This window comes from Larus michahellis, unplaced genomic scaffold (assembly GCF_964199755.1).
Source record: "Larus michahellis unplaced genomic scaffold, bLarMic1.1 SCAFFOLD_34, whole genome shotgun sequence".
NCBI lineage: Eukaryota > Metazoa > Chordata > Aves > Charadriiformes > Laridae > Larus > Larus michahellis.
Window position 1 is genome coordinate 2,075,315 of NW_027436399.1, and position 27,188 is coordinate 2,102,502.

The window sequence follows — 27,188 nt, forward strand, 5'->3', positions numbered from 1 at the left end:
CCTTGATTGTGTTATCAAAGAGGGGAATGAAAGATGAAGGCAAGAAGAATCAGCAGCATTTGGAAATGTTGGCACAGGAGTGGAGACCCTGCTGTGATGTGCCTTGTATTTGTGCTGGGCAGCTTTGGCATCTGAGGTAGCGCCACAGGCCTGCCTTTGAGCACTAAGTTGAGCAACTGCCCTGGGCTAGGTTAGGCAACGTAGGCAAATAGGAAAACATTGGTTCCACTTGGTGGAGATGTAGGAAATACAAGCGAAGGAGAAGAGAAACACAGGCTGAGCTCCCCCTGTGGCACGTGACTCCATCTGGGCAGATGAATACCTCCATCGGCTGCACTAAGCATACTGAGGTGGGACAGGTTGAGTTGTCCTAAACATGATCATCTTCTGCCATTTCAGTTGGCCAAAGGGATTCCCCACCATCATCCAGGACCATGCCCCCAGATGCTGCCCTGTCTCTCACAACTGCTCCATTAGAGCTTGCAGCGCCCCACACCTGTCCTGAGCCACCTCAAATGTCACCCTGTATTTGCATCAGAAAAGGTCCCCCCTGGCCTCTATCTCCATTTTTAACATGGCAGCTCAGATAAAGAGCTCACACCGATTTTGTGCAGCTGAGCTGAGGCAAGAGGAACCCCACCTCCTGTGGGTCTGTGGGATGCACTGGAGAAGCTGAGTGCCCCTCCAGCCTGGGGAGTGCTGCTGAGAGCTGAGGTGCCTACATTGGCTTGGCTCAACCCCCGTCCTGCACAGGTGGAAATGATCCCCTGCCTGTTACTGCCTACGTGCCCTGCCTGACAATGGGAGAGGAGTGGGGGTTTCGAGATGGGAACATTGGCACCTCCTGTAGATCCACACATCCTGGTAGAGCAATTCCCACTGCAGGAATCAGTCTGGCCAGTGTTTAGAGAGGGACCGTTGGTGATTACTTTGGTTTGCTTCGAATCCTGTTCCCCAGGAGAGACCCTGCTGCCTTTCAGGAGCTGTCAGCCCTGGAGGCCCAGGGCCACCTCATGGGAGTCAGGGAGGATGGGGAGGAGGCAGAGAGAGTTATGCCTGGTCTTCTGCTGAGCTGGGCTGGGCTCCTGGCATGGAGGGAGCTCACAGCAAGCGGGCAGCACTGCGGAGAGACAGCTCTGCCCAGGAGCAGCTCCTCTGCCAAGCACAGCAGGGCTGAGGGCTCTGCCTGCAGGCAGCAAGAGGAGAGGAGGGAGGCAGCATTAAGTTAAAGGCAGCCTGGAGAGGGAGGATGCTGAGAGTTAATAGGGGGAGAAATCTTCATAAAGCAAAGCGGCTGTGGTTCCTGCAGAGGTCTCCAAAGCTGGCACATCCCACAGCCCATGGGATCTTTCAGGAGGACTCTCACGACTCCTCTGTTGTGTTTTAGGAGGACATGCTGGCGAGCAGGGCTTTCCTGTGGCACCATCAAAGGCACAGGGCATGACGGCTGCCTTCTTCCATGAACAGCCCAAGGGCTGTGAAGGTGGGTGTGCAGGCAGGGGTGCCCAGGTCTGTCTGTCAGAGCAGGGTCCCTGCACCCCATGGGCTGTGTGCTGGGGCAGGGACATATCTCCTGCCAGGGTCAGCTCTCAGCCTGCCTGGGGAGCTTCCCACAGCAACTGTGGGGAGAAGCTGCCGGTGGAAGGAGCAGCCACAGGTAGGGGAGGCACCTGCTGTTGAGAGTACGCTGCGTGTGTCAGGGCTGCTCACAGCTCAAGATCACCTCCAGGCATTCCGGAGAGGACTTTTCAAGACAGAGTTCCCTGGAAGGGAAGTGTCTCTCTTTTGAGATCTCTCATCTTGTTGGCTGGGTGGGCAGTGGCACATTTTCAAGGCGACTTTTCAATTGCAAACTCAAATGAGAGATCACTGTATAGATTGGGAGCTTTTCTGGGTCTGTGTTTAGTTTCCAGTTTTTCAGGTTTTTTGGGGGATACAGACAGAACCAGCGTCCCCTTTCCAGTCTCCTCAGGGTTTGTGGGACCTGTTCTTTAGCCCCTGCACACACGGAGAGGCTGCAGGGCAGAGCTGGGTGCAGAGGGGCTGGGCTGGGGTCTGGGAGCACTGGAGGGAAGAGACGAGGGGCCAGGGAAGCAGCTCCTGGCAGGGAGAGCTCCAGGCAGCAGAGATGGGCAGGGGAGGAGGGAACTGCTCAAGGAAACCCTGTTGTAGGGGAGATATCGGCACCTCCCAGCCACCCCCGCAGTGCAGACACCTTCCTTGAGCAACCCAGCCCAGCCCTTGGACCTCACGGCCGTGGGTTCTCAGGTGGGAGTCACCTTTCTGTCCAGCAGAGCAGCAGAAGAGGCGAAGGGCATCCCTTCTGCCACGTGCCCATTTCTGGTGATCAGCAATCGGGACGAGGGCAACTGTCCTGCCTTCTCACTGTCCGGGAGGTGGCGTGCACAGCTGGGTGAGGGTAACGCTGTCCTGAGGGCTTGGCTGCCTCTGCCCTGGCCTCTCTCAGCCAGACCCTCACAGTATTTTTCCTGCTTTATCCACACGTCTGTTTGAAGTTATCTTTTTATTGCTGTCAGACTCCTCGGGGAGGGGAATTTCAGCTGCAGAGTCCCACACTGATCTTGTTCATCCATTCCTGTAGTTTGTCCATGGGAACAAGTGTCCCAGCTTTCCTCTAAGCTGTGGGGCTGTGGGCAATGCAGCCTGTGGGGCTGGGGAATGAGTCAATTTTCTCTTACTGAGATGCAAAAATTAGGACAATGGGCTTCTCCTTTGGGCGTCCATCCAAGCTGTGAGCTGCCCTCCAGGATTGAAAGCTGTCCCGTAGCACCACTGTGTTATCTGAAAGCCCCACGGAGAAACACAGAGACTCTGTGGCTGAGGAAATGCGGTTGGGTTGGTGAAATGAGCCCTGTGTGTCCTTGGCTAGAAGTGGGTGCTGAGACCTTCAGAAAGGGTGAGACGTTTCATGGTCTGAGGTGGATCCCTCTGCTCTCAGCAATGTCTGGTTGCAACAAATGAGTGTGATGACCCTCCCTCTCATGAGGCTGCAAGGACTTGTCATCTGGGAACAAGACGGATGGACAAACCAGGTCCCCGACTCTGCTCTAAGCCACAGGCAATCATCCTGCTTTACAGGACTCGCTCTTTTCTCCTTGAGTGTGGCAGAAATGCCGAGCATTTTTGACACGCAAGAAAACTCCCCAGGTGAGATCTGGGGAGCTGTAAAGAACCTCAGACTTCTCAAACTGCCTTCTGGAATCTTAGTTCCTTAGCAGAGAGAGTGCTGATGCTGACAGGCCCTTCTGCATTAGAAGTGCTTTCATCAGACAAAGTACAACACCAGGGCTGGTCCCTGACGCCACCGTCCCATGAACCCACCGCTGCAGAGCAGTGCGGAGTCCTCGGCAGCCGGCAGGCAGAGGCCCTGCTCCTCCCAGCACATTCAGCCAGCACCGACCAGAGCTCCAGCCATGGAGCTGAGGAAGGTCTCCTGGAAAATGAACAGGGGTGTGTGCAGCAGGGGCAGAGTCCATGGGAAACGGATATGATTTTGCTTAGAGAACTAACCTCTCCACTAACCTACTGTGTTTTCTTGCTTGAGCAGATTGCCCAGAGGCAGCAAATGTCCAACAGCAGCTCCATCACCCAGTTCCTCCTCCTGGCATTTGCAGACACACGGGAGCTGCAGCTCTTGCACTTCGGGCTCTTCCTGGGCATCTACCTGGCTGCCCTCCTGGGCAACGGCCTCATCATCACCGCCATCGCCTGTGACCACCGCCTCCACACCCCCATGTACTTCTTCCTCCTCAACCTCTCGATACTGGACCTGGGCTCCATCTCCACCACTGTCCCCAAATCCATGGCCAATTCCCTTTGGGACACCAGGGCCATTTCCTATGCAGTATGCATTGCCCAAGTCTTTCTGTTTGCCTTCTTGGTTGGAGCAGAGTTTTCTCTCCTCACAGTCATGTCCTATGACCGCTACGTTGCCATCTGCAAACCCCTGCACTACGGGACCCTCCTGGGCAGCAGAGCTTGTGTCCACATGGCAGCAGCTGCCTGGGGCAGTGGGTTTCTCAATGCTCTCCTGCACACGGCCAGTACATTTTCAATCCCCCTCTGCCAGGGCAATGCCCTGGACCAGTTCTTCTGTGAAATCCCCCAGATCCTCAAGCTCTCTTGCGCAGACTCCAACCTCAGGGAAGTCGGGCTTCTGGTGGTTAGTTTCTGTTTAGTCTTTGGATGTTTTGTTTTCATCGTGCTGTCCTATGTGCAGATCTTCAGGGCCGTGCTGAGGATCCCCTCTGAGCAGGGACGGCACAAAGCCTTTTCCACGTGCCTCCCTCACCTGGCCGTGGTCTCCCTGCTTGTCAGCACTGCCATGTTTGCCTACCTAAAACCTCTCTCCATCTCCTCCCCAGTTCTGGACCTAGCGTTTTCAGTGCTGTACTCGGTGGTGCCTCCAGCAGTGAACCCCCTCGTCTACAGCATGAGGAACCAGGAGCTCAAGGATGCCCTGTGGAAACTGGCCCATGGGATGCTGTTTCCCCGACAATAACCTGCCTCTGCTTCTCCGCACATTTCACAGAGTTTATCTTAGGCCAGAGTCTGTTTTTTTCTCTTGTGATAGTCCTACTTATTGATATATTTCTGTGTTTATACTACTTGTCTTAGGCTTGATCCTATTGTGTCTGACTCTTGCACGACACTGTGTCAGATGTGGCCTGTCAGATAACTGCTCTTCAATAAAACAGTATCTCCCAGGTTTTTGTGGTTCAACCCTGGACAACAAGTAGGAAAACACAGCCATTTACTCACTTTCCGCCCCCTCCGCAACAACAAGTAGCATAAGGAATTGAGGGAGAAAAAGGATAAAACAAATCTTGTGGCTTGAAGTAAAGACAGATTAACAAACAAATAACATAAGAGGAATATAATAATAACAGGCAAAAGAATACACAAAATAATTGATGCCACACAAATTGCTCTCACCACCCAATGAATGATTGCCCAGCCCGTCCCAAGCAGCGATCATGGATCACTGCCCCCTGGCCAACCCCCGTTTATACGCTGCGCATGATGGCTATGGTATGGAATATTCCTTTGGCCAGCTTGGCCTGCCTGTGCTCCCTCTCAGCTTCTATATATATATATACAGACACAGAGATATTAGTCTGTGGACCATCCCACTGAAATGTCCGTTGAGTTCATTTAGTCCATGACTTTGGGCTCCATCTGTCTTAATTATCTTTCAAGGCAGGAGAGATAGTGTGTGGTGTAGAATTGTTATATGCTGCACCTGGAGCTCGCAGCTGGTGTATCTGCACAGCCCATGCTCATGCCCATGGTCTACGGGTGGAAGATGTCGGTCTCAAGAAGATTGCTGGGCACCAGTTATTGACGTCAGCTCTGGTTCCATCACTTCTGCACTTTGTTCAGTTGCATCCAAGTTCATTCCTCATTAATTTAGGTGACTCTCACGGTAATACCATCGATATAGCATACAGCAACTGTAGTAGTGATGACATATAGGGGTAATTTGGCCTCTTGAGGGACCTGCTTGGCAGGGTAACATGTGAAAAAATAGTGGAAGGAAGAGGGGCCCAAGAGAAATAGATAATATTCAAGGATCACCTCCTCCAAGCTCAGGAGAAGTGCAGCCCAAGAATGAAGGAGTCAGGCAAAAAAGTCAGGAGGCCTGCATGGATGAACAAGGGGTTCCTGGACAAGTTCAAAAGCAAAAAGGAGGCCTACAGAGGGTGGAAGCAAGGATGGGTTGACTGGGTGGAATACAGAGAAACTGTCCAAGTGGCCAGGAACCAGATTAGGCAAGCTAAAGCCCAGATAGAATTAAATCTATCTAGGGACATCGAGGACAACAGGAAAAACATCTATAAATACATCAGGGATAAAGGCAAGACTAGGAAAAATGTGGGCTCTCTCTGGAAGGAAAGAGAGACCTGCTCAGCCAGGATATGGAGAAGGCTGAAGTACTCAATGACTTTTTCGCCTCGGTCTTCACCAGCAAGGGCTCTAAACACACCGCCCAAGTCACAGAAGGCAAAAACAGGGGCTGTGAGAATGAGGAACAGCCCACTACAGGAGCACGAGATCATCTAAGGAACCTGAAGGTACACAAGCCCATGGGACCTGATGAAATCCATCTGTGGGTCATGAGGAAACTGGTGAATGAAGTTGCTAAGCCTGTTTCCATTACATTTGAAAAGTTGTGGGAGTCCAGTGAAGTTCCCACTGGACTGGAAAAGGGGAAACATAACCCCCATTTTCAAAAGGGGAAAAAAGGTAGAACTGGGAAATTACAGCCTGGTCAGTCTCACCTCTGTGCCAGCAAGATCACGGAGCAGATGCTCCTGGAATCTCTGCTAAGGCACATGGAAAATAAGGAGATGAATGGTGATAGCCAGCATGGCTTCACTAAGGGCAAGTCATGCCTAAAAAATTTGGTGGCCTTCTATGACAGTGTTACAACATTGGTGGATAAGGGGAGAGCAAGGGACAACATTTACCTGGACTTATGCAAAGCATTTGACACTGTCCCACGTGACATCCCGGTCTCTAAATTGTAAAGGCATGGATTTGATGGATGGACCACTTGATGGATGAGGAAGTGGCTGGATGGCTGCACTGGAAGGGTTGCAGTCAGCAGCTTGATGTCTGAGAGGAAACCAGTAATGACTGGCATCCCTCAGCGGTCGGTACTGGAACCAGTGCTGTTTAACCTCTGTGTAGGTGAAGTGGACAGTGGCATTGAGTGCACCCTCAGCAAGTTTGCTGATGGCACCAAGCTGTGTGGCACAGTCAACACGCTGGAGGGAAGGGGTGCCATCCAGAGGGACCTGGACAGGCCGGAGAGGTGGGTCTGTGTGAACCTCATGAAGTTCAACAAGGCCAAGTGAAAGGTCCTGCATGTGGGTCAGGGCAATCCCAGGCACAAATACAGGCTGGGCAGAGAATGGCTTGAGAGCAGCCCTGAGGAGAGGGACTTGGGGGTGCTGGTGGATGAGAAGCACAGCACAACCCGGCAGTCTGTACTCCCAGACCAGAAAACCAACTGTATCCTGCGCTGCATCAAAAGAAAAGTGGCCACCAGGTCAAGGGAAGTGTTCTGCCCCTCTGCTCCATGGCAGGGGGGTTGAACTAGATGGTGCCTTCCAACCTAAACCATTCTATGGCTGTATGATTCTGTAAGAAAAATTGGAGAATGAAGGGAGGGAAGAAGGGCTTGGCCAGCAGAGATGAAAGATTTTGAAGAGGTAGAATCATAGAATCATAGAATTGGTGAGGTTGGAAGGGACCTTTAAGATCATCGAGTCCAACCTTTAGCCTACCCTGACAAGAGCCACTTCTAAACCATGTCCCTCAGTGCCCCATCTACCCTTTTTTTAAACACCTCCAGGGATGGTGAATCCACCACCTCCCTGGGCAGCCTATTCCAATGTTTAATAACCCTTTCAGTGAAAAAATGTCTCCTAATATCTAATCAAAACCTCCCCTGACGTAACTTGAACCCGTTTCCCCTCGTCCTATCACTTGTCACCAGGGAGAAGAGGTCAGCCCCCATCTCTCTACAACCTCCTTTCAGGGAGTTGTAGAGGGTGAGAAGGTCTCCCCTCAGCCTCCTCTTCTCCAGGCTAAACAACCCCAGCTCCCTCAGTCGTTCCTCATAAGGTTTGTCCTCCAGGCCCCTCACCAGCTTTGTAGCCCTTCTCTGGACACGCTCCAACACCTCAATGTCCCTCTTGTAGCGAGGGGCCCAAAACTGAACGCAGTACTCGAGGTGGGGCCTCACCAGTGCCGAGTACAGGGGGATGATCACTTCCCTAGTCCGGCTCACCACACTATTCCTGATACAGGCTAGGATGCTGTTGGCCTTCTTGGCCACCTGGGCACACTGCTGGCTCATATTCAGCCGGCTGTCAACCAACACTCCCAAGTCCTTTTCTGTCGAGCTGCTTTCAAGCCATTCTGCCCCAAGCCTGTAGCGCTGCATGGGGTTGTTGTGACCCAAGTGCAGGACCTGGCATTTGGCCTTGTTGAACCTCATACCATTGGTCTCAGCCCATCGGTCCAGCCTGTCCACATCCCTCTGCAGAGCCAACCTACCCTCAAGCAGATCAACACGCCCTCCCAGTTTAGTGTCATCTGCGAACTTACTGAGGGTGCATTCGATCCCTTCATCCAGATCATTGATAAAGACATTAAAGAGAACCGGCCCCAGCACCGAGCCCTGGGGGACACCACTTGTGACCGGACACCAACTGGATTTAACTCCATTTACCACCACTCTCTGGGCACGGCCATCCAGCCAGTTTTTTACCCAGCGAAGAGTACACCTGTCCAGGCCATGAGCAGCCAGTTTCTCCAGGAGAATGCTCTGAGAAACAGTGTCAAAAGCTTTGCAAAAATCCCAGTAGATAACATCCACAGCTTTTCCCTCATCCACTAAGTGGGTCACCTTATCATAGAAGGATATTAGGTTTGAAGGCATGACCTGCCCTTCACAAACCCATGCTGACTGGGCCTGATCACCCTGTTCTCCTGCATGTGCCGTGTAATGGCACTGAGGAGGATCTGTTCCATCACCTTCCCAGGCACCGAGGTCAGACTGACTGGCCTGTAGTTCCCCAGATCCTCCTTCCGGCCCTTCTTGTGGATGGGTGTCACATTTGCCAACCTCCAGTCAGCTGGGACCTCCCCGGTTGTCCAGGACTGCTCATAAATGATGCAAAGTGGCCTGGCGAGCACCTCCGCCAGCTCTTTCAATACCCTTGGGTGGATCCCATCCGGCCCCATAGATTTGTGCACCTCCAGGTGCTGAAGCAGGTCCCTCACCATTTCCCTTTGGATTAGAGGGGCTTCATTCTGCTCCCCATCCCTGTCTTCTAGTTCAGGGGTCTGGGTGCTCAGGGAACAACTGGTCCTACTGCTGAAGACTGAGGCAAAGACTTCATTAAGTACCTCAGCCTTTTCCTCATCCTTGGTCACTATGTTGCCGGTAAGATCTCTTCAGATGATGTTTAGACTTCTGTGTCACTGACTGTGAAAACATTCATGAGAGGCCTTTACCCTATTTACAGCCACTAACCTGAAGCCCTACCACCACCTCTAAGTGAAGGTAGTAGGGTAGCAAACACTGAGGGAAATGGGCAAGACAAATTGTAGCAGGGCTGAGTAGAGAGGAAGGATCACCTCCACCGACCTGCTGGCAGTGCTCTTCCTAGTGCAGCCCAGAAAGCCATTGGCCACCTTTGCTGCAAAGGTGCAAAGCCTGGAGAAGAGAAGGCTTTGGGGAGACCTTCATAATATCAGCCTTCCCACATCTTCTTGGCTAGCATCAAGAAAATGCAGACGGGCTCTTCACTGTTGTGTGTGATGGGAGGATGAGGGCCAATGGCATCAGCTGAAACAAATGAGTAAAACTTTCTCCCTGTCAAGACAGGCAAACACTGGAGAAGATTTCCCAGAGAGCTTGTGTCATCTCCATCCCTGGAGCTTTTCAAGCCCAAAATGAAGGAAGCCCTGAGCAACCTGGCTTCAGAGGTGGTGGAGCTTTTCTTGGTAGTGGGAAGAGAAGGAAACCTCAACAAAATGCAGCTTGGAAGGTTCGGACTGCATGTGAGGAAGAAGAAATCTCTCTCAAATGGTTGCACTGTGGTGCAAGAGGTCACCAAGAGCGAGTGTGTATTAGCCCATGGATTTGTGTTTCAAGGAACAGCCGGTGAGAGTGGAGAGACATCAGAAAAGATACGGAAATGCCAGGGTGAGAGCGATGTGGGAAAGCACAATGGGTGCCTGCAGCCTGCAAGGAAAGAGGCACAGGCATGGGACAGTGATGGTCACTCTGCAGTAGAGGTGGCCTAGGGCTCTGGCCAGGCTAAAAAGCCCAACAGCACCAAGGTCTTTGTCCCTTTGGCTATGGCACTTGCCTCTGCCACCAAGGCCCACCAGAAGAAACTTTATTTTGAGGCTCTTGACATGGTTTCTGCTTCACCATTGCATGGGGAAGGAGGGAGGTGTTGCACAGTCTCCCTACCCTTGGCCTTGCTCACCCTCACACCCCACTGCCCCCAGGAAGAGCCCTGAGCCACACCTGAGGGGCAGGATCTGCCTTCCCAGGGCCTGAGGGTCAGGTTTGGCCCTTCTGCTTCATCAAACAAAGCAACAGCTTTACAGCCACCTGCACTGTGCCTTTGCCTTCCTGCAATCACAGCCTCCAGCTATCTCCTCTAACGAGTCCATGGGGAGACTTTGTCAGTAGTGGCCCTCAGTGGGGCCCATTAATGCTTCCAGGTACTTTGAGTTTTACTTCTGACTCCTTGAGCAGTGTTTTCAATCTTCTCTCAGTATCTGAGGTTCGTGGACTCAGAGCTAAATACACCATGGGGCTCATTGAAGTACAGAAAGCCCTAAAGACCTATTTCTCTTCCTTCAATTTCCTTCAAGTCTTCAAGACTTCTACAGCTAATTGGAGTTCTTTCATAGTGTAGTTAAGAAGGAAGATTTCAATCAGAACCTAATAAATTATTTTTTTTTAGTTTAAAGGGTTTCTTTTAATTTACTTTTCAGTCTATTGAAAAGGTGATAGAAGTCTTCTGCAACTGATATTGATCCAGAGGGTCTCCTCAGGAGGTCTGGATGTTTAGGAAAAGCAGTCCCTTGAGGTCTGACACTGTATGGACAATGCTACTCCTCACCGCCCCCACCCCAACCCCACCATCTCTGTCATTGCCCAGTTGGGATTTACATCGTTTTCCTTCCATCAGACTTCGCCACCGATCTCTGCAGCTGGATGTTACAGCTCCATTGCACCAGCTCCCTCTGGCTCTCCTTAGAGACCTGGCTGCGCCCAGGCACAGAAGGGTTTCTCCTCTTTGCAAGCAAAGAAAAGTAAAGCCTGATCATGTCGGATCGTGTTTGATAAACAATAAAACACCCTCTGCGGCCATATGCTAAGTACATGCTGCCTCTAATGAGGTTGCTTTTCTGCAAGGGGTAATCTTATGAGAAATGCTTTAGATAGGTAGGTACAGAAGGGTTGATATAAACATAGTTAAAGAGTTGGCTACAGGAGATAATTAGACTACTGAAAGACGGGGAAACCTTTAACCATGTGAAGCTCAAAGCAGCAGCTGGATGGGTGACAGGAACCTGAATGAAGAAAGAGTAAGGGAAGGAGAAAACGGGAATATAATAGAAAAGGCCCCTGTCTAGACAGTCTGCACCTGGAAAGATGACTTTAGAAATGGTCATTGTATTTGGACAGGTGAAAATGTATGAAAGATTAGAGAAATTATGTACGTAGGATTACAGGCAAAATAGTGGTAGTGAAGTTACAGAACAAGATTGACATTTCTTTGGAATATCCCTTTTGAAAAGCCATTGGGTTAGCAGAGGTCTCTTGTGAGAGAGGACAAGCAAGTGTTGCACCCAGCTCTGAACGAGGCCAAAAATGCAACTCAGGAAACAACTCACTGGCTGTACAAGCTCACGTTGGTGGGGAGTGTGCCACCAGTTAGTGTCCTTTTGGGTGACATTTCTTGGCACCAAAAAGAAAAAATTGTCTTCAAATGCAGTCAGCGTGGACTTACTGAGGGTACGTACTGGGGCATACTGGGGCACTGTGGGGCAGCACAGGGATGCTGGCTCCTGGGCCCTGTTCCGTTTAGCACCTGTGTCCGTGACACAGAGAAGGCAACTCTCAGCATGTTTAACAAGAACAAAGGCTGCATTCTGCACCAGGGATGAAATAATGGTGGCCACAAGTATAGGCTGGAAGAGGAGTGGCTGGAAAGCAGCCCTGCAGAAAGGGATCTGGGGGCGCTGGTTGGCAGCTGGGTTAATGTGAGTCAGGAGAGTGCCCTGGCAGCCAAGAGGGCAACCTGCATTCTGGGGTGCAAAGAATCATAGCCTTGCCTAAGTTGGAAGAGACCTTTCAGATCATCGAGTCCAACCACCAACCTAACTCTGACAAAACCCATCACTAAAGCATATCTCTAAGCACTATGTCTACCCGTCTTCTGAATACCTCCAGGGATGGTTGCACTTCCCTGGGCAGCCTCGTCCAATGCTTAATAACCCTTTCAGAGTAAAAATTTTTTCCTAATATCCTGTCTAAACCTCCCCTGGGGCAACTTGATGCTGTTTCCTCTTTTCCTCTTGCCTGTTACTTGGGAGAAGAGACCCACCCCCACCTCTCTACAGTCTCCTTTCAGGTGGCTGTAGAGAGCGATAAGGTCTCCCCTCAGCCTCCTTTTCTCCAGACTAAACAATCCCAGTTCCCTCCGCCGCTCCTCATAAGACTTGTTTGTCAGGTTCCTCTGCCCTCTCTGGCATCCCTACCCACTACCAATCACTGCCTAACACTAACTGAAACGTTAAGAAGCTCTCAGGGGATGACCATGTTTCTCCATTTACCACTCATGCATCCTAAAGACACCAGTTGAGGAAGCATATCTCGGGAAGAGGAGGACCTCCCAGAGGCACCTCTCTGCTCTTTTGAGGTCCAAGTGCTTGTCAAAGGCCCCAGGAGGAGTTCGTCTGGTGCCCACATTTATATTGCAGATGGTTGGTCTGCAATGGACAGGGAATGAGACGGAGATGCGACCAGGAATGACATGGAAGGGGAGATTCAGTGCACTGGGTGTGGCTGGGGTGGAGATAAACCCCATGGATAAAGCCTTGAGCAATGTGCATGGCTGAGCAGAGACCTGCTGGTCAAACTAAAGGGCAAGAAGGAAATGCACAGGCAGTGGAAGCAGGGACAGGTATCCTGGGAAGAGCGTAGGGATGGGGTCAGGAAGGCCAAGGCGCAGCTGGAGATGAACTTGGCAAGGGAGGCAAGGAATAATAAGAAGGGCTTCTATAGATACGTCAGCCAGAAAAGGAAGGTCAAAGAAAGCGTACCCCTCCTGATGAGCAAGACTGGCAAACTGGTAACAATGGTCGAGGAGAAGGCCGAGGTACTCAACAACAGTTTTGCCTCAGTCTTCCCTGCCAACCTCTCTTCCCACACCTCTCGAGTGGGGGGACCTCAAGGTAGGGACTTGAGGGGCCAAGTCCCCCCCACTGTGGCAAAGGATCAGGTTTGTGACCACCTGAGGAACCTGAGCATGCAGGAGTCTATGGGGGCTGACAAGATGCATCCCAGAGTCCTGAGGGAACTGGCTGATGGAGTTGCCAAGCCGCTCTCCATGATATCTGAAAAGCCATGGCAGTCAGGTGAAGTCCCCAGGGACTGGAAAAAGGCAAACATTGCACCCATTTTTAAAAAGGGTAGAAAGGAGGACCTGTACTTGGGGAGCTGTGGTGTTTGCAATCACAGCAATGGAGCTGTGATGCTTGCACAAGAGACTGCAACTCCTACAGCGTTACAAAGGGAAACCAGTGGGTCTGTGAGGAACCTGAAAAAGTGCCTTTACCCATTCCTTTCTCTACAGAAAGCATCATCATTTCTGTGATCTCTGCATCTATCTCACCTGCTTCTTAGGACTTTCTGACATAGGGAAACAGCAGCTCCATCACCCAGTTCCTCCTCCTGGCATTCGCAGACACACGGGAGCTGCAGCTCTTGCACTTCGGGCTCTTCCTGGGCATCTACCTGGCTGCCCTCCTGGCCAACGGCCTCATCATCACCGCCATCGCCTGTGACCACCGCCTCCACACCCCCATGTACTTCTTCCTCCTCAGCCTCGCCTTTCTTGACCTGGGCTCCATCTCCACCACTGTCCCCAAAGCCATGGCCAATTCGCTGTGGGACACCAGGGCCATCTCCTACCCGGGGTGTGCTGCCCAGTTGTTTTTTTTTTTCTCTTTTTGATGTCATTAGAATATTGTCTTCTCACTGTCATGTCCTATGACCGCTACGTTGCCATCTGCAAACCCCTGCACTACGGGACCCTCCTGGGCAGCAGAGCTTGTGTCCACATGGCAGCAGCTGCCTGGGGCAGTGGGTTTCTCCATGCTCTCCTGCACATGGCCAATACATTTTCCCTACCCCTCTGCCAGGGCAATGCCCTGGACCAGTTCTTCTGTGAAATCCCCCAGATCCTCAAGCTCTCCTGCTCACACTCAGACTCCCTCAGGGAAGTTGGGCTTATTGTGGTTAGTGCCTTGGTTGCTTTTGTTTGTTTTGTGTTCATCGTGCTGTCCTATGTGCAGATCTTCAGGGCCGTGCTGAGGATCCCCTCTGAGCAGGGACGGCACAAAGCCTTTTCCACGTGCCTCCCTCACCTGTCTGTGGTCTCCCTGCTTGTCAGCACTGGAATATTTGCCTACCTGAAGCCCCCCTCCATCTCTTCCCCATCCCTGGATGTGGTGGTGGCTGTGCTGTACTCCGTGGTGCCTCCAGCACTGAACCCCCTCATCTACAGCATGAGGAACCAGGAGCTCAAGGATGCCCTGTGGAAACTGATTCTACCAGTGTGCTTCAGCAGCATTGAGTTTCCCCTCTCTGTTTACATGTGACCTCATATTTATCTTGTGCTTATTGTATCAGTCATACAGCTGTCTCAACACAAATATTTGCTTTCTCCCACTTCTTCAGAGGGTGAACCCGGTCTGTCTGACCCAGAGACCTTCTCTCAATTAGTCTGTCACCACAGTAATGCTGGCCTGCCTTTTGGTATCTCTGTAATAAAAGGGAGTTTCCTGATTGCCATGGGTGAAAATAGGCCTTTTCTTCCCAAACTGGAGTGCAGAACACACTCAGGGAACTGAAGGCTGAAAGGCCTTGATGATGTACTTGGGTGCTGAATGGACTTGGGGGATGGATGAGGGCACCCCTCATGTCTCATCATGATGAGAAGTCATGACATGAGATGTCAAAACTGGCTCATAAGTCATGACTGACTCACCCCAGAATTCCCTCTCGATTGCCGGTACATCACCATTCAGGGACGGAGCACCAGCCACGTCCCTTGCCTTTGGGGATTCACAAAGTCCAAGCCTGATGGTGAAGTCGTCACTCACAGGAGCGATGGGTGGCCCCATTGAGGCCATCGCTGCCATTCAGGAACAGCAGGGAAAGCTCTGGATGACAAAGGATGCCAGGACATGCTCCAGAAAGAGAAGATCAGTGCTAATCCTGACACCTGAGTGCAAAGAAATAGCTGCACCTCAACAAAATTACAAAAAATCCCAAACTAAACCCAGAGAACAGCATCCGCCACCAGCACCGTTTCAGTGGTAGTTCCAAGCGCTGCAGAGCTGCAGCTGACGGCCCTGCTGTCCCTGTCGCAGGAATCCAACTGACAGCAGTTACCAAGGCCCTTTGGGAAGACTGCACTGGGTGTCACCTTCTCTGAAGAGGACCTGCTGCTTCCCTCTGGCTGCCATTAGCAGCAGAGCCCTCTGGTTCTCCAGCCCACACTTTGCCCCCTTGGACACAGGAGGGACCGGCTTTCAGCCGCTGCCTTAACAGCTGCCTTTGCTGTGCTCCTTTTCTGTCTCTCTTCCTACCGCATCCGTCAGGATGGGCTTCTTCTCATTCCAGACGGAGCCCAAAGCCTCAGAGTACACTGCCACCCCTACTTACCCACCCTGGGATGTTTTGAAGAAATAACAATTAGCAAATAGGAACTCTACCCACAGTGCGTATCTGGCCAGCCTAAAAAGCTGTAACAGCTCATCCTAAAGCTCCGAAGGCATAGACCAGACGATACTTTGATCCCACATCTACCTCCTGTATGATCTGTCCTGAAGGTCAAATCATCATTACCGTTAGAAAAGGATGGAAGGTGAGGAGAAGAGGGCAGTAAACGATGAATGGTTGAGAAAAAGCAGCCAAGGAAGTGGCAAAGGAAGCAGCCGAGTGTTCCCAGGGCCAGCTCAGCCCAAGGAGCTTTGGCTGGCCCGCTCTTGAGGATGCCAAGCCCTGGCCAGGTGAGCTCACAAGCAGTGGGTGGGTGCCGCATCACTGCCCCTTTGTGACAGGGGCCACCCCCAGACGCACGGGGACGCACTGTGGCCCCTCAGCAACCACAGCTGGGGCACCTCCTGCAGCCACCAGCCGGCAGCTGTTGGGCTGCCCCAGGCACTGCTGGCCAAGGGCTGCTCATCTGCCCACAGAGCTCCCGCCTCTGCCTGGAGCCGCACCAGCCCCAGGCATAAAAACCTGCCCAGGGCTGTCAGCGAGCCCCTTCACAGCTTTGGCTGGCACAGTCGGGGGGCTGAGGGCTTTATTTTCCACTCTTCCCAGGCACAGGACTGCGTCTGTGAGACTCCTGCAGCAAAGCACCTGGTGTCTGACAGGTTCAGAACTTCTTGACTTCAAGGGTGGCAGAGCACTGGGACAGGCTGCCCAGAGAGGTGCTGTAGCCTCTGTATCTGGAGATATTCAAACCCCACCTGGACGCATTCCTGTGCAACCTGCTCTAGCTCAACCTGCTCTGGCAGGGGAGGTGGACTAGATGATTTCCAGAGGTCCCTTACAACCCCTATCATTCCTTGATTCTGTGATTTTATCTACCCCACAGGATCCAGCCATAGGCTGACTGAAGGAGTGCTACAAAAGCACCACCTTGAGCAACTGGACTGGGTGCACCTTGGGTGGCTGCCAGGCCCCCACCCAGCTGCTCTCCCACCCTCCAGATCCAAAAAAACTTTGTGGGTGGCTTTTTAGCATCTGGTTTAACCCCACGACCTGCCTGGAGGGCAATGAGTGTTGCCTCTGCCCCAAGAAGGCAGCTGGTTGTTATCCCTGCCCTCCTTGAGCTCGCCAGTTGGGCCCCTGCACCGCCTGCGTCCTCCAGTTTTCCCCACTCTTGCTCGGGGCACTGAGTTCCTCCTGCTCAGCTCAGGGCAGGGAGTTTTCCTCCTGCTCCACTTGGGGAGGCTTTCTTCTTTATATCCTTCCCTTGGGGCATCCAGTGTGGCCTCAGCCTTGCTTGGGTGGCTTCTTTTCATCGTGTCCCCCTCAGGACAGCTGGTTTTTCCCCTCTCTTGCCTGGGGAGGCTCCATTTGCCCCTGCCCTACACCAGGTGCTGGATTTACTCCTGCCCTGCTCAAGGTGGCTCTTTGTGCCTCTGCTGAAATCGGGGTGACTCGCTTTGCTCCTGCCCCATTTGGGGCATTTAGTTTTTTCCCTCTCCGGCTCAGGGCATCTCCTTCTGCCCCTGCCCCCGCCCCACTCGCAGAGGCCATTAATGTCCCCGCCACAGCAGGACCACTGGGGCTCCAGCGCCATTTGCCTGGGACCAGCCCCTGGTCAAATGCTGCCCTGAATTGTCACATCACAACCACGCTTTTGCTTCCCAGCCTCCTCTAGCACCGCTCCTCCAGCTGGCATCTGACATTGGAAAAAGAGCCTGAGCCCTGTGATCCCTCAGCTTTTATACTGAGCAAGATGCCGGTGGGATGGAGTACTCTGTTAGTCAGCTTTGGGTCACCTCTCCTGTCCACTCCTCCCCAAAGGTGCCATCCCTCTACACTTCTCCCTTCCGACCCTCCGTGCCCTGCCATGTTTAACCCACCACAGTCATCCTTCCCAACTCTCCTGCTACCAACAGTGCTAACAGGGTGGGATTCCTCAAGGGCTCCCCCAGCTTGGCATCATCCACAAAGGAGGTGGAAGTGCATTGTCTGCCATCATACGGAGAGATAATAATGTTCCATAGTAGTTGTCAAGGGCTGGTCTTTGATGGATGCCACTAGTAAGTGGGTTCCAGAAGGACTTTGTACCACAGATGATGTCCCTCCGTCATTGCTCAGACAGCTTTCCACCAACCACATCGTCCACTTCTTCAGCCCATCTGTCAACAACCTGGGGGAGAATGGGGAAGAATGGGTCTAAAAAGCAGGTTATGAAAATAAAATCCATGAGGGTCATGGTTTCACGTCAGGAGAGTTTCAGCATTGGTGCAAACAGCCCAGCCCACCTATTTCTGAAGACATTTGCTTCTCTGTCAGGTGCTTAAAAATATTGTGAAGGACGTTCAGAGAGACGAAACATGGAGGGTGTGTGCCTCTCACTGCATTCCTACTCCCTAGACGTGCTCTGTGCTCTGTGAGAGGTGAGAAATGCCATCTCATAGAGGGCAATGCCGCTCACACCTGCAGAACCCTTTCGGACTGCACAGGGGAGATGCTCCACAGAGGTGCTTCTGTCACACCGTGTAATCAAAGGGACAGGCCATGAAGAGAGGGGAGGGTGAGGTAGCACACAGGCTGTTCCTGGAGACACACCCAGCACTGTCAGGGTGCTGGCAGGGCTGTTCAGAGACACGAGTCCTTCCCTGGCACGGGCAGAGGCCCTGCAGCAGACTCCATGGCCTCCTGTTGCCACTCCCAGAGGCCGGCAGCACCTCAGCCCCGCGCTGTGTCTCCCTGCTCGGCACCTCTCTGAGATGCCCCACGGCGTGAGGAATGGACACAGGGACCTGGGCTCAAGGAAGCCCATCCCAGTGCTGCATTCAGGGGGTTTCCCAGGGGACGTTACTCTCCGATGAAGGGACACTGCCTGTCCCACAGCACTTTTGGGCATTTCTAAGAACAGCTGCTGGTGTTTGTGCTCTCTCGGGTTCATGTCCCCACATGCACACGGTGTGCATGCCGAAATCTCCTCTGAACCATGCAAACAGGGACTTCTGACCTCGTTATTCGGTGTCTCTCCACAGGCAGACAAACATCCTCTCTGGGCTTGCGTAGGCGTCCAGTTCTGCAAATGGTGGTTTCAGGTGTCTGTTCCGTGACGATTGCCCTGGGACAGCTTCCCCGGGGTGTCCAGCAAACAAAGGCACAGACCAGACCCCGCTCTGCTGGTCCTTCAGTTCTGTCCCTGGAGGTGTGGCTGTGCAAGGACACTGTTGTGTGTGCCCTCACCCTGCACACGCACACTCTTTACCTCTTTACTGGGCATCCCTCACCAGGGCACGTTTGAAGGAACGCTCTTGACAGCAACTGTGGAAGAAGACCTGATCCTTCCTGCGCTGCCCTGAGCAGATCCCCTTTCATGGTGGAAACTCTGTTATGCAGATGAGCTTTTTCTCAGAGGTGCCCACTGCCAAGCTGAAAAACCCTTCCAACCTGCACCCAGAGACCCTGCAACTTGCAGGTTTCAAAGCCAGGTGGTTGCAGGGTTGGGAGGGAACCTGCCCTGGGAGTCTTTTCCCATTCAAACTGAAACGTTTTGAATGCCGCCTCTGGATTTTTCTTCCTCCTTGTCAGGAATTGGATGCAGCTCCCCCAAAAGACAGCACTGGGATGGACAGTCTTGCTCAGAAGTGATACGGGAGCAGAGCAGATCCAGTCCTTGCAGGCAAGGACAGGGCAACGGCAGCACATGGGACATAGAGGGTGGCATGTGTCACTGGAGATGATGGGTCCTGGCAGGGCAGTGGCACCTGGAGGAAGAGCACAGCCCCCCCTGCCAGCACCGAGCGAGGGGGCACAGCCTCACGTTCCCACTCCCAGGCAGACAGAGCTAAGAAACAGCTCCAGCTGGAGCTGGCAGGACAAAAAGCCAAATGAAAATCTATCCGTGGGGTCGGAACCACAAAAGCCAGGAGAAATGGGTGCTCCCAGAGCAGCACTGGAAGGAGAGGGGGCTGTACGCCTGCAGGGCCCATGGTACCTGTGGCCTCTGCAGGGCCCCTGCGCTGCTGTTGGAGTTACAGGTTATAAATCCTCGAGTACGGGGGGTGATGGGGAAGAGAGGTGGGAAACAGCCTCCTGTCCTCCCTCCCATCCTGATGCACCTTTACAGGGACCAGGAACTGAGCCAGGCATGGTGTCACCGTTCCTTGTGCAGCAAACCAGCATGAGGAGGTGCCTCCTCCTGCTCCCCAGGACAGCACAATATTCCTTGGCCCTGAGGGTCCTCCGGCAGCTCCCACACCTCTCCAGCCTCCCTTTCCCACGCCTACCGGATCCACACTGACTTTCTGGGCATTGCAGAGTCCTTGTTTGTGCATACCTCAGTTTAGTGTTTTGCTTGTGGGGGACTTCACCTCTGTGGATGTTTCATCTCCTGTGTCTTCATTCACTCCCAGCTCAGGGCACGTGGTGAGTCCCCATCCTCTCCTCACACGTCCCAATTCATTTCCATAGAGTCTGCTGTATGCCATAAGTCCTGACACATGTGAAGCAGCCTGAGGAGGTAATCAGGAGCTCATGCACCATCTCCACTACCACTGGAGACAAGAAGAGAGCCTTTCAAACCAGAACATTTGGTCCACGGAACCCAACAGTACAGTGAGCTTAACCCCAAACACAGGGAGAACACAGGGAGAACAGACTCTTTGAAAGACCAGTTCATTGGACATTTTATTGGCAGCACCTTTGGAGGAAGCACCTAGCATCCAGGCACTGCACCTGGGAGATGCCTTTTTCTTGAAGAGCTGCTATTAGGCAGGTCACCTTTGACACAGTGTTGTGCAAGGGTCAGACACAACTGGAACAAACCTCAAGACAAGTGGTACAAGCCCAGAAAATTATACAGAAGCAGGATGACTGCAAGAGAAAAAAGCAGGCTTATTGCCTAAGAGAAAGTCTACAAAACATGCGGAGAAGGGGAGACAATTTATTAATGGTGAAACAACGTCCATTGAGCCAGTTTCCATAGGGCATCCTTGAGCTCCTGGTTCCTCATGCTGTAGATGAGGGGGTTCACTACTGGAGGCACCAATGAGTACAGGACTGCCACCACCAGGTCTAGAGCTGGGGAGGAGATGGAGGGGGGCTTGAGGTAGGCAAACACGGCAGTGCTGAGAAACAGGGAGATGACAGACAGGTGAGGGAGGCATGTGGAAAAGGCTTTGTGCCGTCGCTGCTCAGAGGGGATCCTCAGCACGGCCCTGAAGATCTGCACATAGGACAGCACGATGAAAAGAAAACAACCGAAGCCTAAACAGACACTAACCACAAGAAGCCCAGCTTTCCTGAAGTAGTAGTTTGAACAGGAGAGCTTGAGGATCTGGGGGATTTCACAGAAGAACTGGTCCAGGGCATTGCCCTGGCAGAGGGGCAGGGAAAATGTATTGGCCGTGTGCAGGAGAGCATGGAGAAACCCACTGCCCCAGGCAGCTGCTGCCATGTGGACACAAGCTCTGCTGCCCAGGAGGGTCCCGTAGTGCAGGGGTTTGCAGATGGCAACGTAGCGGTCATAGGCCATGACAGTGAGAAGAAAATACTCAGCTGAAATGAAAAAGAAAAAGAATAAGAGCTGGGCCACACATCCTGTGTAGGAGATGTCCCTGGTGTCCCACAGGGAATTGGCCATGGATTTGGGGACAGTGGTGGAGATGGAGCCCAGGTCGAGGAGGGAGAGGTTGAGCAGGAAGAAGTACATGGGGGTGTGGAGGCGGTGGTCACAGGCGATGGTGGTGATGATGAGGCCATTGGCCAGGAGGGCAGCCAGGTAGACGCCCAGGAAGAGCCCGAAGTGCCAGAGCTGCAGCTCCCGTGTGTCTGCGAATGCCAGGAGGAGGAACTGGGTGATGGAGCTGCTGTTGGACATTTTTGTCCTCTGGACATGGGGACCTGTTCAAAGAAGAGACCAAAGTCTATTCAGTTTCTCAGAAAAACTTCTGAAAGTTCCTCTCCCCTTTCAAGCAGACCTTTGGCAGGTCCCTTTCATGAGCTGTGGTTGGTGCTGGCTGAGGGTGCCGCTGGGAGCAGGGGGCTCTGCAGGATTCAGTCCTGCCTACAGCAATTGGTCGATAGGAAGACGGGGTGATCTTAGCCTATATCCACTTTTGATATCAAAGAGCTTTCCAGCATTGTCACTCCTAATTCACCCGACGGCAGAGCAAAGTTGAGGGGAATTTGCTTTGTGGACTTTGTTCCAGTTGTCACACAAGAGCTGAGGAGTTTTGGAGCATTCCTGCTGCACTCCAAGTGAAATCCTGTGGGTGCTGGCAGGCAAAGGGACTGTCCCTCAGTGAAGAGTGTGGAGAGCTGACCTGTCCTTCAGCCCTGCTCCCAGCTGCCCTGGGCAGGCACCTTTTTGAGCTGGAGGACAGTAACACCCAGGTGTTCCCCCCAAAAGACCAGGACACTGCTGAGAGCAGAGGAATCTCATCTCTCCCCTCCCAGCCAGGGACACAGAGGCCTCATTGCAGCTGCCGACCTACAGCCGTCCCGTGGCATCTCCTTGGCCTTAGCGCTGTGGTGTCTTCTCTGTCGGGTACTTAGAAAACACAGAGATGCCATGGGAGAGTTGTGACCTTCTGGAGGGCAGCCTGCAGCTCAGCAGGGCCCCCTCAGGGAAAGAGCCCAATGTCTTTAAGATGGGGTGTCCTAAAAGGTCTTTTCCAGTCAGGCACACTCTGGTGCCTGGCTCCAAAGTCCGCGAGGGGATTTGGCTGCTTTTCCTCCATGGAAACATCTGCATGGCAGGACCCAAGTGCTTGTGTCTCAGCTGAAGCTGAATCCCCATCTCCCTCTGTGTTGGTTGAGCTGTTGGGAAGGAAAGTGATGGCCGAGTGTTTGTGACGCTGAGAGTGGGGGGCTGCACTGTGTGGGAGAGGAGACCTGGGAGCTGCTGCAGGAAAGGTGCTTGCACTGCAGCGGATGGCAGGGGGGTGCCCGAATCCCCCCTCCCCTCACGTTTCTGGGATCTCCTCCCTCTCCCTCTCTGACAAGGGTTCTGCTGCCTGGAGCTGTCTCTGCTGGGAACCACTTCTCTGTGCCCAGGTCTCCTCCTTTGCAGTGCTCACAGAAAGAGAACTCCATCCCACCTGCGATGTGCTCAGCTCTGCCCTGCAAACACCTCCTGGCAGCAGGGAACTGCTCCAGGGCATCTCTGCCTGCACAGGGGCAAAGGGGCGGCTCAGAGAACTCAAAGGGAGTGGGCGACCCCGTGCCTTCGCAAGAGTGGGAAAATAAAGTCCCATCTCCCACTGTCCACCCAGCCAAACAAGGTGACTCATCTCAAAGCACAGACTCCTTCCCTTTCAGGTAATCCCCACTTTGACCAGCCTCTTGAAAAGTTTCCTTGGAAATGCCCTGGCAGCGATCCCCCGGGGTGCAGGGACCGTCTGCGGAAGGACAGCCCTGGGCTCCTCTGGCTGCACACCCAGGTTGGTACCCTCCAGTCATCCCAAAGACAAGGAAACCACCGTGCCCCGACCTACTGAAGTGCAGCAGGGAAGCCCTGCTCCAGAGCACGTCCTCCTCCTCTACTTGGGAATCTCTGAGAATCCTCCTGCCAGGTCCTGCAGGCTGCGGGATGAACCAGGTCTAGGATGTCCTCCAAAGAACACCAAACTCAGTACCCTGCAGCCAGAGACTTACCATATAGAGGGCTGTGAAGATTCCTCCCGCAGTGAGAGCTCAGCTATCCCCCCGCTCCTAGAGTGCCTTTAACACCTCTGCCTTGCTCCTCTCCCCTTGGCACCTGCAGGCAGTGCCCTCAGCCCTGCTGCGCTTTGGGCAGAGCTGTCTCTCTGCAGTGCTGTGGAAGGAGTGCTGCCCGCTTGCCATGAGCTCCCTCTGTCCCAGGAGCCCAGCCCAGCTCAGCAGCAGAGGAGCAGCCCAAGGCAGCCCTTGCTCTGCCCACTTTGCCCTCCCTTCAGGTGCCCCTGGGGCTTCGGGAGAACCTGCTGGGAAACAGGCTGAAGTCAGCACTGAGGTTCCCTCCCTCAGCTGGGCAGAGACACTTCTTTCCAGCTGTGTCGTTTCTATTACCAGAGACAGAGTTAGGCATGAGAATAGCCTTTCCTTGTCTCACCATTAGACAGGACACCCAGACAGCTCTTTACCCCTGGTGAGTGCAGTGATGCAGCTGAATCATTTGAGGCATCTCATCCTGGGTTTGAAGTCCTGGGCTAGAGGAGGACTCCCTCTTGTTCCTTCCACAAACCCACAGGAGGTGGGATTCTTCTTGCCTCAGTTCAGGTGTGCACAAATACAGGCAGCTGTATGGGAGCTCCTTGTCTCAGCTCTCAGGCTACTTCATGGAGATTGAGGGTGTTGTTCAGGTGGAAACACCTGGTGACATTGGAGGTGACACCAGAGCTTGTCCAAGACATTTGCAGGTGACTGCAAGCTCTAATGCAGCAATGCTGAGAGACAAGGCAGCATCGGGGGGCACCATCCTGGAGCCTTGTGAGGAATTCCTTTGGCAGATGGAAATGACAGCAGGTGTTTACGTTTAAGACAACTAAAACCTTTCCTTTTCCTTATAGCTACAGCAGCCTACAGAGGTCATCAGCTGAGCAAATGGACCTAAGTCCCTCTCTTTCTCTTCTCCATCAGCTGTAGTTCCTAGCTCTCCACTGACTGTAATGGCAGTTGTTTCACGGACATCCCTACGTGGCTTAACCGAATTCGGGAAGCGTCTCAATGGCCAAACACAGGCCTGTGGTGCTAAGTGAGATGCCAGCGCTCTCTAGCACAGGCTGGCAGGGACCGCACAGGACCTATGGGAAAGCCATTGGTGTTCAGAGCAGCTGCATGAGGGACACCTCAGAGGGCACTGCAGGCCGATTTGGTTCCTTTGGCAAGCCTATGTGGCATCTCAGGCACGTTCAGTTTCCGTGGATCAGCGACTGAAACCCACCACTGCAGTGAGGCACGGTCTCACCCATCTCCATTCAGCTGATGCAGAGAAGGTCATGAACAGGAAGCCTATCACACTGGGGTCTCAAATGATTTGGCTGCTCCCAAACTCTCCCAGTTCTTCTTTCAACAATCCTTTCCTGAGGCCCTTGATGAGGGACATTTTGAGCAGCACCTTGTCATCCTGGAGATCAGCTTCACCTCCAGCACAGGTCTTCAGCAACACTACAGACAACAAAGCCTGCTTCTTCCAGGGCTACAGAGCCCAGCCTGGCTTTTCTGGTGTTGTAGGGAGCAGCGTTTCCTCGTTTAGTGCCTTCACATTGCCGCCTGCCGTCGCATCCAGTATGTCTCTGGTCTCGAGCACAGCATTAGCAGGTGTGGGGTCTTGGGCACTTGGTACTGGGTTTGCCTGGGACAAGTCCAAGCTTGGCCCCAGTGCTCCAGCTCAGGTGCTGCAGACCAAATGTGCACCAGTGCCCTCAGCCTGGGGCACAGACCGGAGGAGCTGGAGTCCCGTGTGCCATCCTAGAGTTTGTACGTTGGTGGAATAAGTGGCAAGGGGTGGTGGGACAGCTCACAGTGGTGCTGCCATGGTGCATAGGGGCTTTTCAGGAGAGATGGGCCAGGAAGATGAGGAGGGAGATGCCCTCCATGTGCAGGAGCTTGTTCTATGTGTGGAGCTCCTCTATGGGATGCGCAGCAGGTTGCGTGAGCCCTTGTGAGTGAGGGTCAAAGGAGAGGCCTGTTAGTGTGACACCTTCGTGGGAGACAAAGCACCTGCAATCAGGGTAAGGAAGTGGAGAAAGGTTTGCTTAAGCAAGCCATGGAAGTCCTCAGATCCATGACCCCAAGTGCTATTGGAGACTTTAATGACACTCACTGGCAGGTGAGCATGGCAGGATGCATACTGTCCAGCTGGTGTTGGTGTCTCTTTGGACAACTTCTTTGCACAGGCGCAGACCAACAAAGGTGATGCTCACTCCAATCCAGTCCTTGCAAAAGAGGAAGCGCTGATCAGGGATGCGAAAACCAGTGTCAGCTTTGGCTGTAGGGACCATGGAATACTGGGAGAAGATTTTAGCCTCTTCAGGGGACTTTCAGTGGTAGGCCCATGGGCAGCAGTATTCAAAGGCAGCAGAGCTCAGTACAGTTGGTCTTTCAGAGAAGCATCTTCCAAGCATAAGAACTGTCGACATCATAAGCAGGAAAACAACCAGACATTTCAGGAGAGCAGCTTGGCTAAGGAAGGAACGTGGATGCAAGGACTGAAGCAGGAATTTAGAAATAGGGATGGCTTTAGAGGAGCCAAAGCTTCCCTAGTGTTGGCCCTTGCAAGAGCTTCGAGGACATCAAGAGGATCTCTTAGTACTTCCAGAAGAATTCAAGAAAAAACCCAAAGATTATGTGTGACCACTGGAGAATTTAGTAAGAACAGGTGTAGAGAAATATGAGATACTGTATCCCCCTTGCCTTAGTCTTCCCCAGCAAGGTCTCTCAGCCCTTTGCTCCTCAAGGCAGGAGTCTGGAAGAAAATAACCAGCAGTGAGTGTGGATCAATTCAGGTGTCACTTGAGCAAACATAGTCCTTACCAGCCTATGGGGTTGGAGGGGAAGGCTCCCAAGGACCTGAGCGAGCAGGACGGTGTCACCGTGAGGCCCTTCTCCATCATCTTTGAAAGGTCACGGAGTCTGAGGGAACTCCCTGATTACTGTAAGAACCCAAACATTGCATGCACCTTGCAAAAAGGCCCAAAGGATGAGCAGGGTAACAGAAGGCTGTGCGCCCGAGCACGCCCACTCGGATCCCCTTTCTGGGTGTCTGAAAGAGAAGGTGATTTACCCTGGATTTACCCAAGGTAGCTTCTTCCTGGCCATCCTTTTTACGTTTTCTGAAGAAAGGAGAGGATTTCTGGGCAAGGAAGAGCAATGATTGTCTTCTACCTGGAAGTCAGCAAGGCTTTCAGCATCATCCCCCACAATGTTCAATGTCAGCACACTATGGTCTGCATGGATGGATAAATAGATGGGTAAAAACCAGCTGGACAGGAGGGCTGTCGTGGTTTGGGGCAGATTGGCCAATGGTGAGATGACAGATGCTCTCCCCCACCTCTCACTCCAAGGAGACACAGAAAAGAGAGAAAAAGATTTATGTGTTTAGAAAAAAATGGTTACTGTAATAAAAAAGTAATAGTTCATTAAAGTAGTTACATCAATGAAATATTAATAATTAAATATAAAGGAAATAATGAAATACATACAATGTATACCAAACTGTTGGTATACAACGAGCCCCTTCACAGCTTTGGCTGGCACAGTTGGGGGGCTGAGGGCTTCTTTTCCACTCTTCCCAGGTACAGGACTGCGTCTGTGAGACTCCAGTAGCAAAGCACCTGGAGGTGGACTAGATGATTTCCAGAGGTCCCTTACAACCCCTATCATTCCGTGATTCTGTGATTTTATCTACCCCACAGGATCCAGCCACAGGCTGACTGAAGGAGCACTACAAAAGAACCACCTTGAGCAACTGCACTGGGTGCACCTTGGGTGGCTGCCAGGCCCCCACCCAGCTGCTCTCCCACCCTCCAGATCCAAAAAACATTTGTGGGTGGCTTTTTAGCATCTGGTTTAACCCCACGACCTGCCTGGAGGGCAATGAGTGTTGCCTCTGCCCCAAGAAGGCAGCTGGTTGCTATTCCTGCCCTCC

General features: G+C 52.8%; 3 protein-coding genes across 3 annotated transcripts; 2 read left to right on the forward strand and 1 right to left on the reverse strand.

Annotated features, from left to right (window-relative positions):
* Window positions 1–3,562: 3,562 nt before the first annotated feature.
* Window positions 3,563–4,522, forward strand: LOC141737355 (olfactory receptor 14J1-like). The gene has a single exon (XM_074572041.1). The coding sequence runs from the start codon at window positions 3,587–3,589 to the stop codon at window positions 4,520–4,522; it is 936 nt and encodes a 311-aa protein (XP_074428142.1). The 5' UTR covers window positions 3,563–3,586.
* A 9,158-nt stretch (window positions 4,523–13,680) lies between these two features.
* On the forward strand, window positions 13,681–14,448 carry LOC141737338 (olfactory receptor 14J1-like). Its single transcript, XM_074572022.1, has one exon. It carries the CDS (start codon window positions 13,801–13,803, stop codon window positions 14,446–14,448), a length of 648 nt encoding a protein of 215 aa, XP_074428123.1. The 5' UTR covers window positions 13,681–13,800.
* A 6,056-nt stretch (window positions 14,449–20,504) lies between these two features.
* Window positions 20,505–21,269, reverse strand: LOC141737339 (olfactory receptor 14C36-like). The gene has a single exon (XM_074572023.1). It carries the CDS (start codon window positions 21,267–21,269, stop codon window positions 20,505–20,507), a length of 765 nt encoding a protein of 254 aa, XP_074428124.1.
* Between the last annotated feature and the right edge of the window lie 5,919 nt (window positions 21,270–27,188).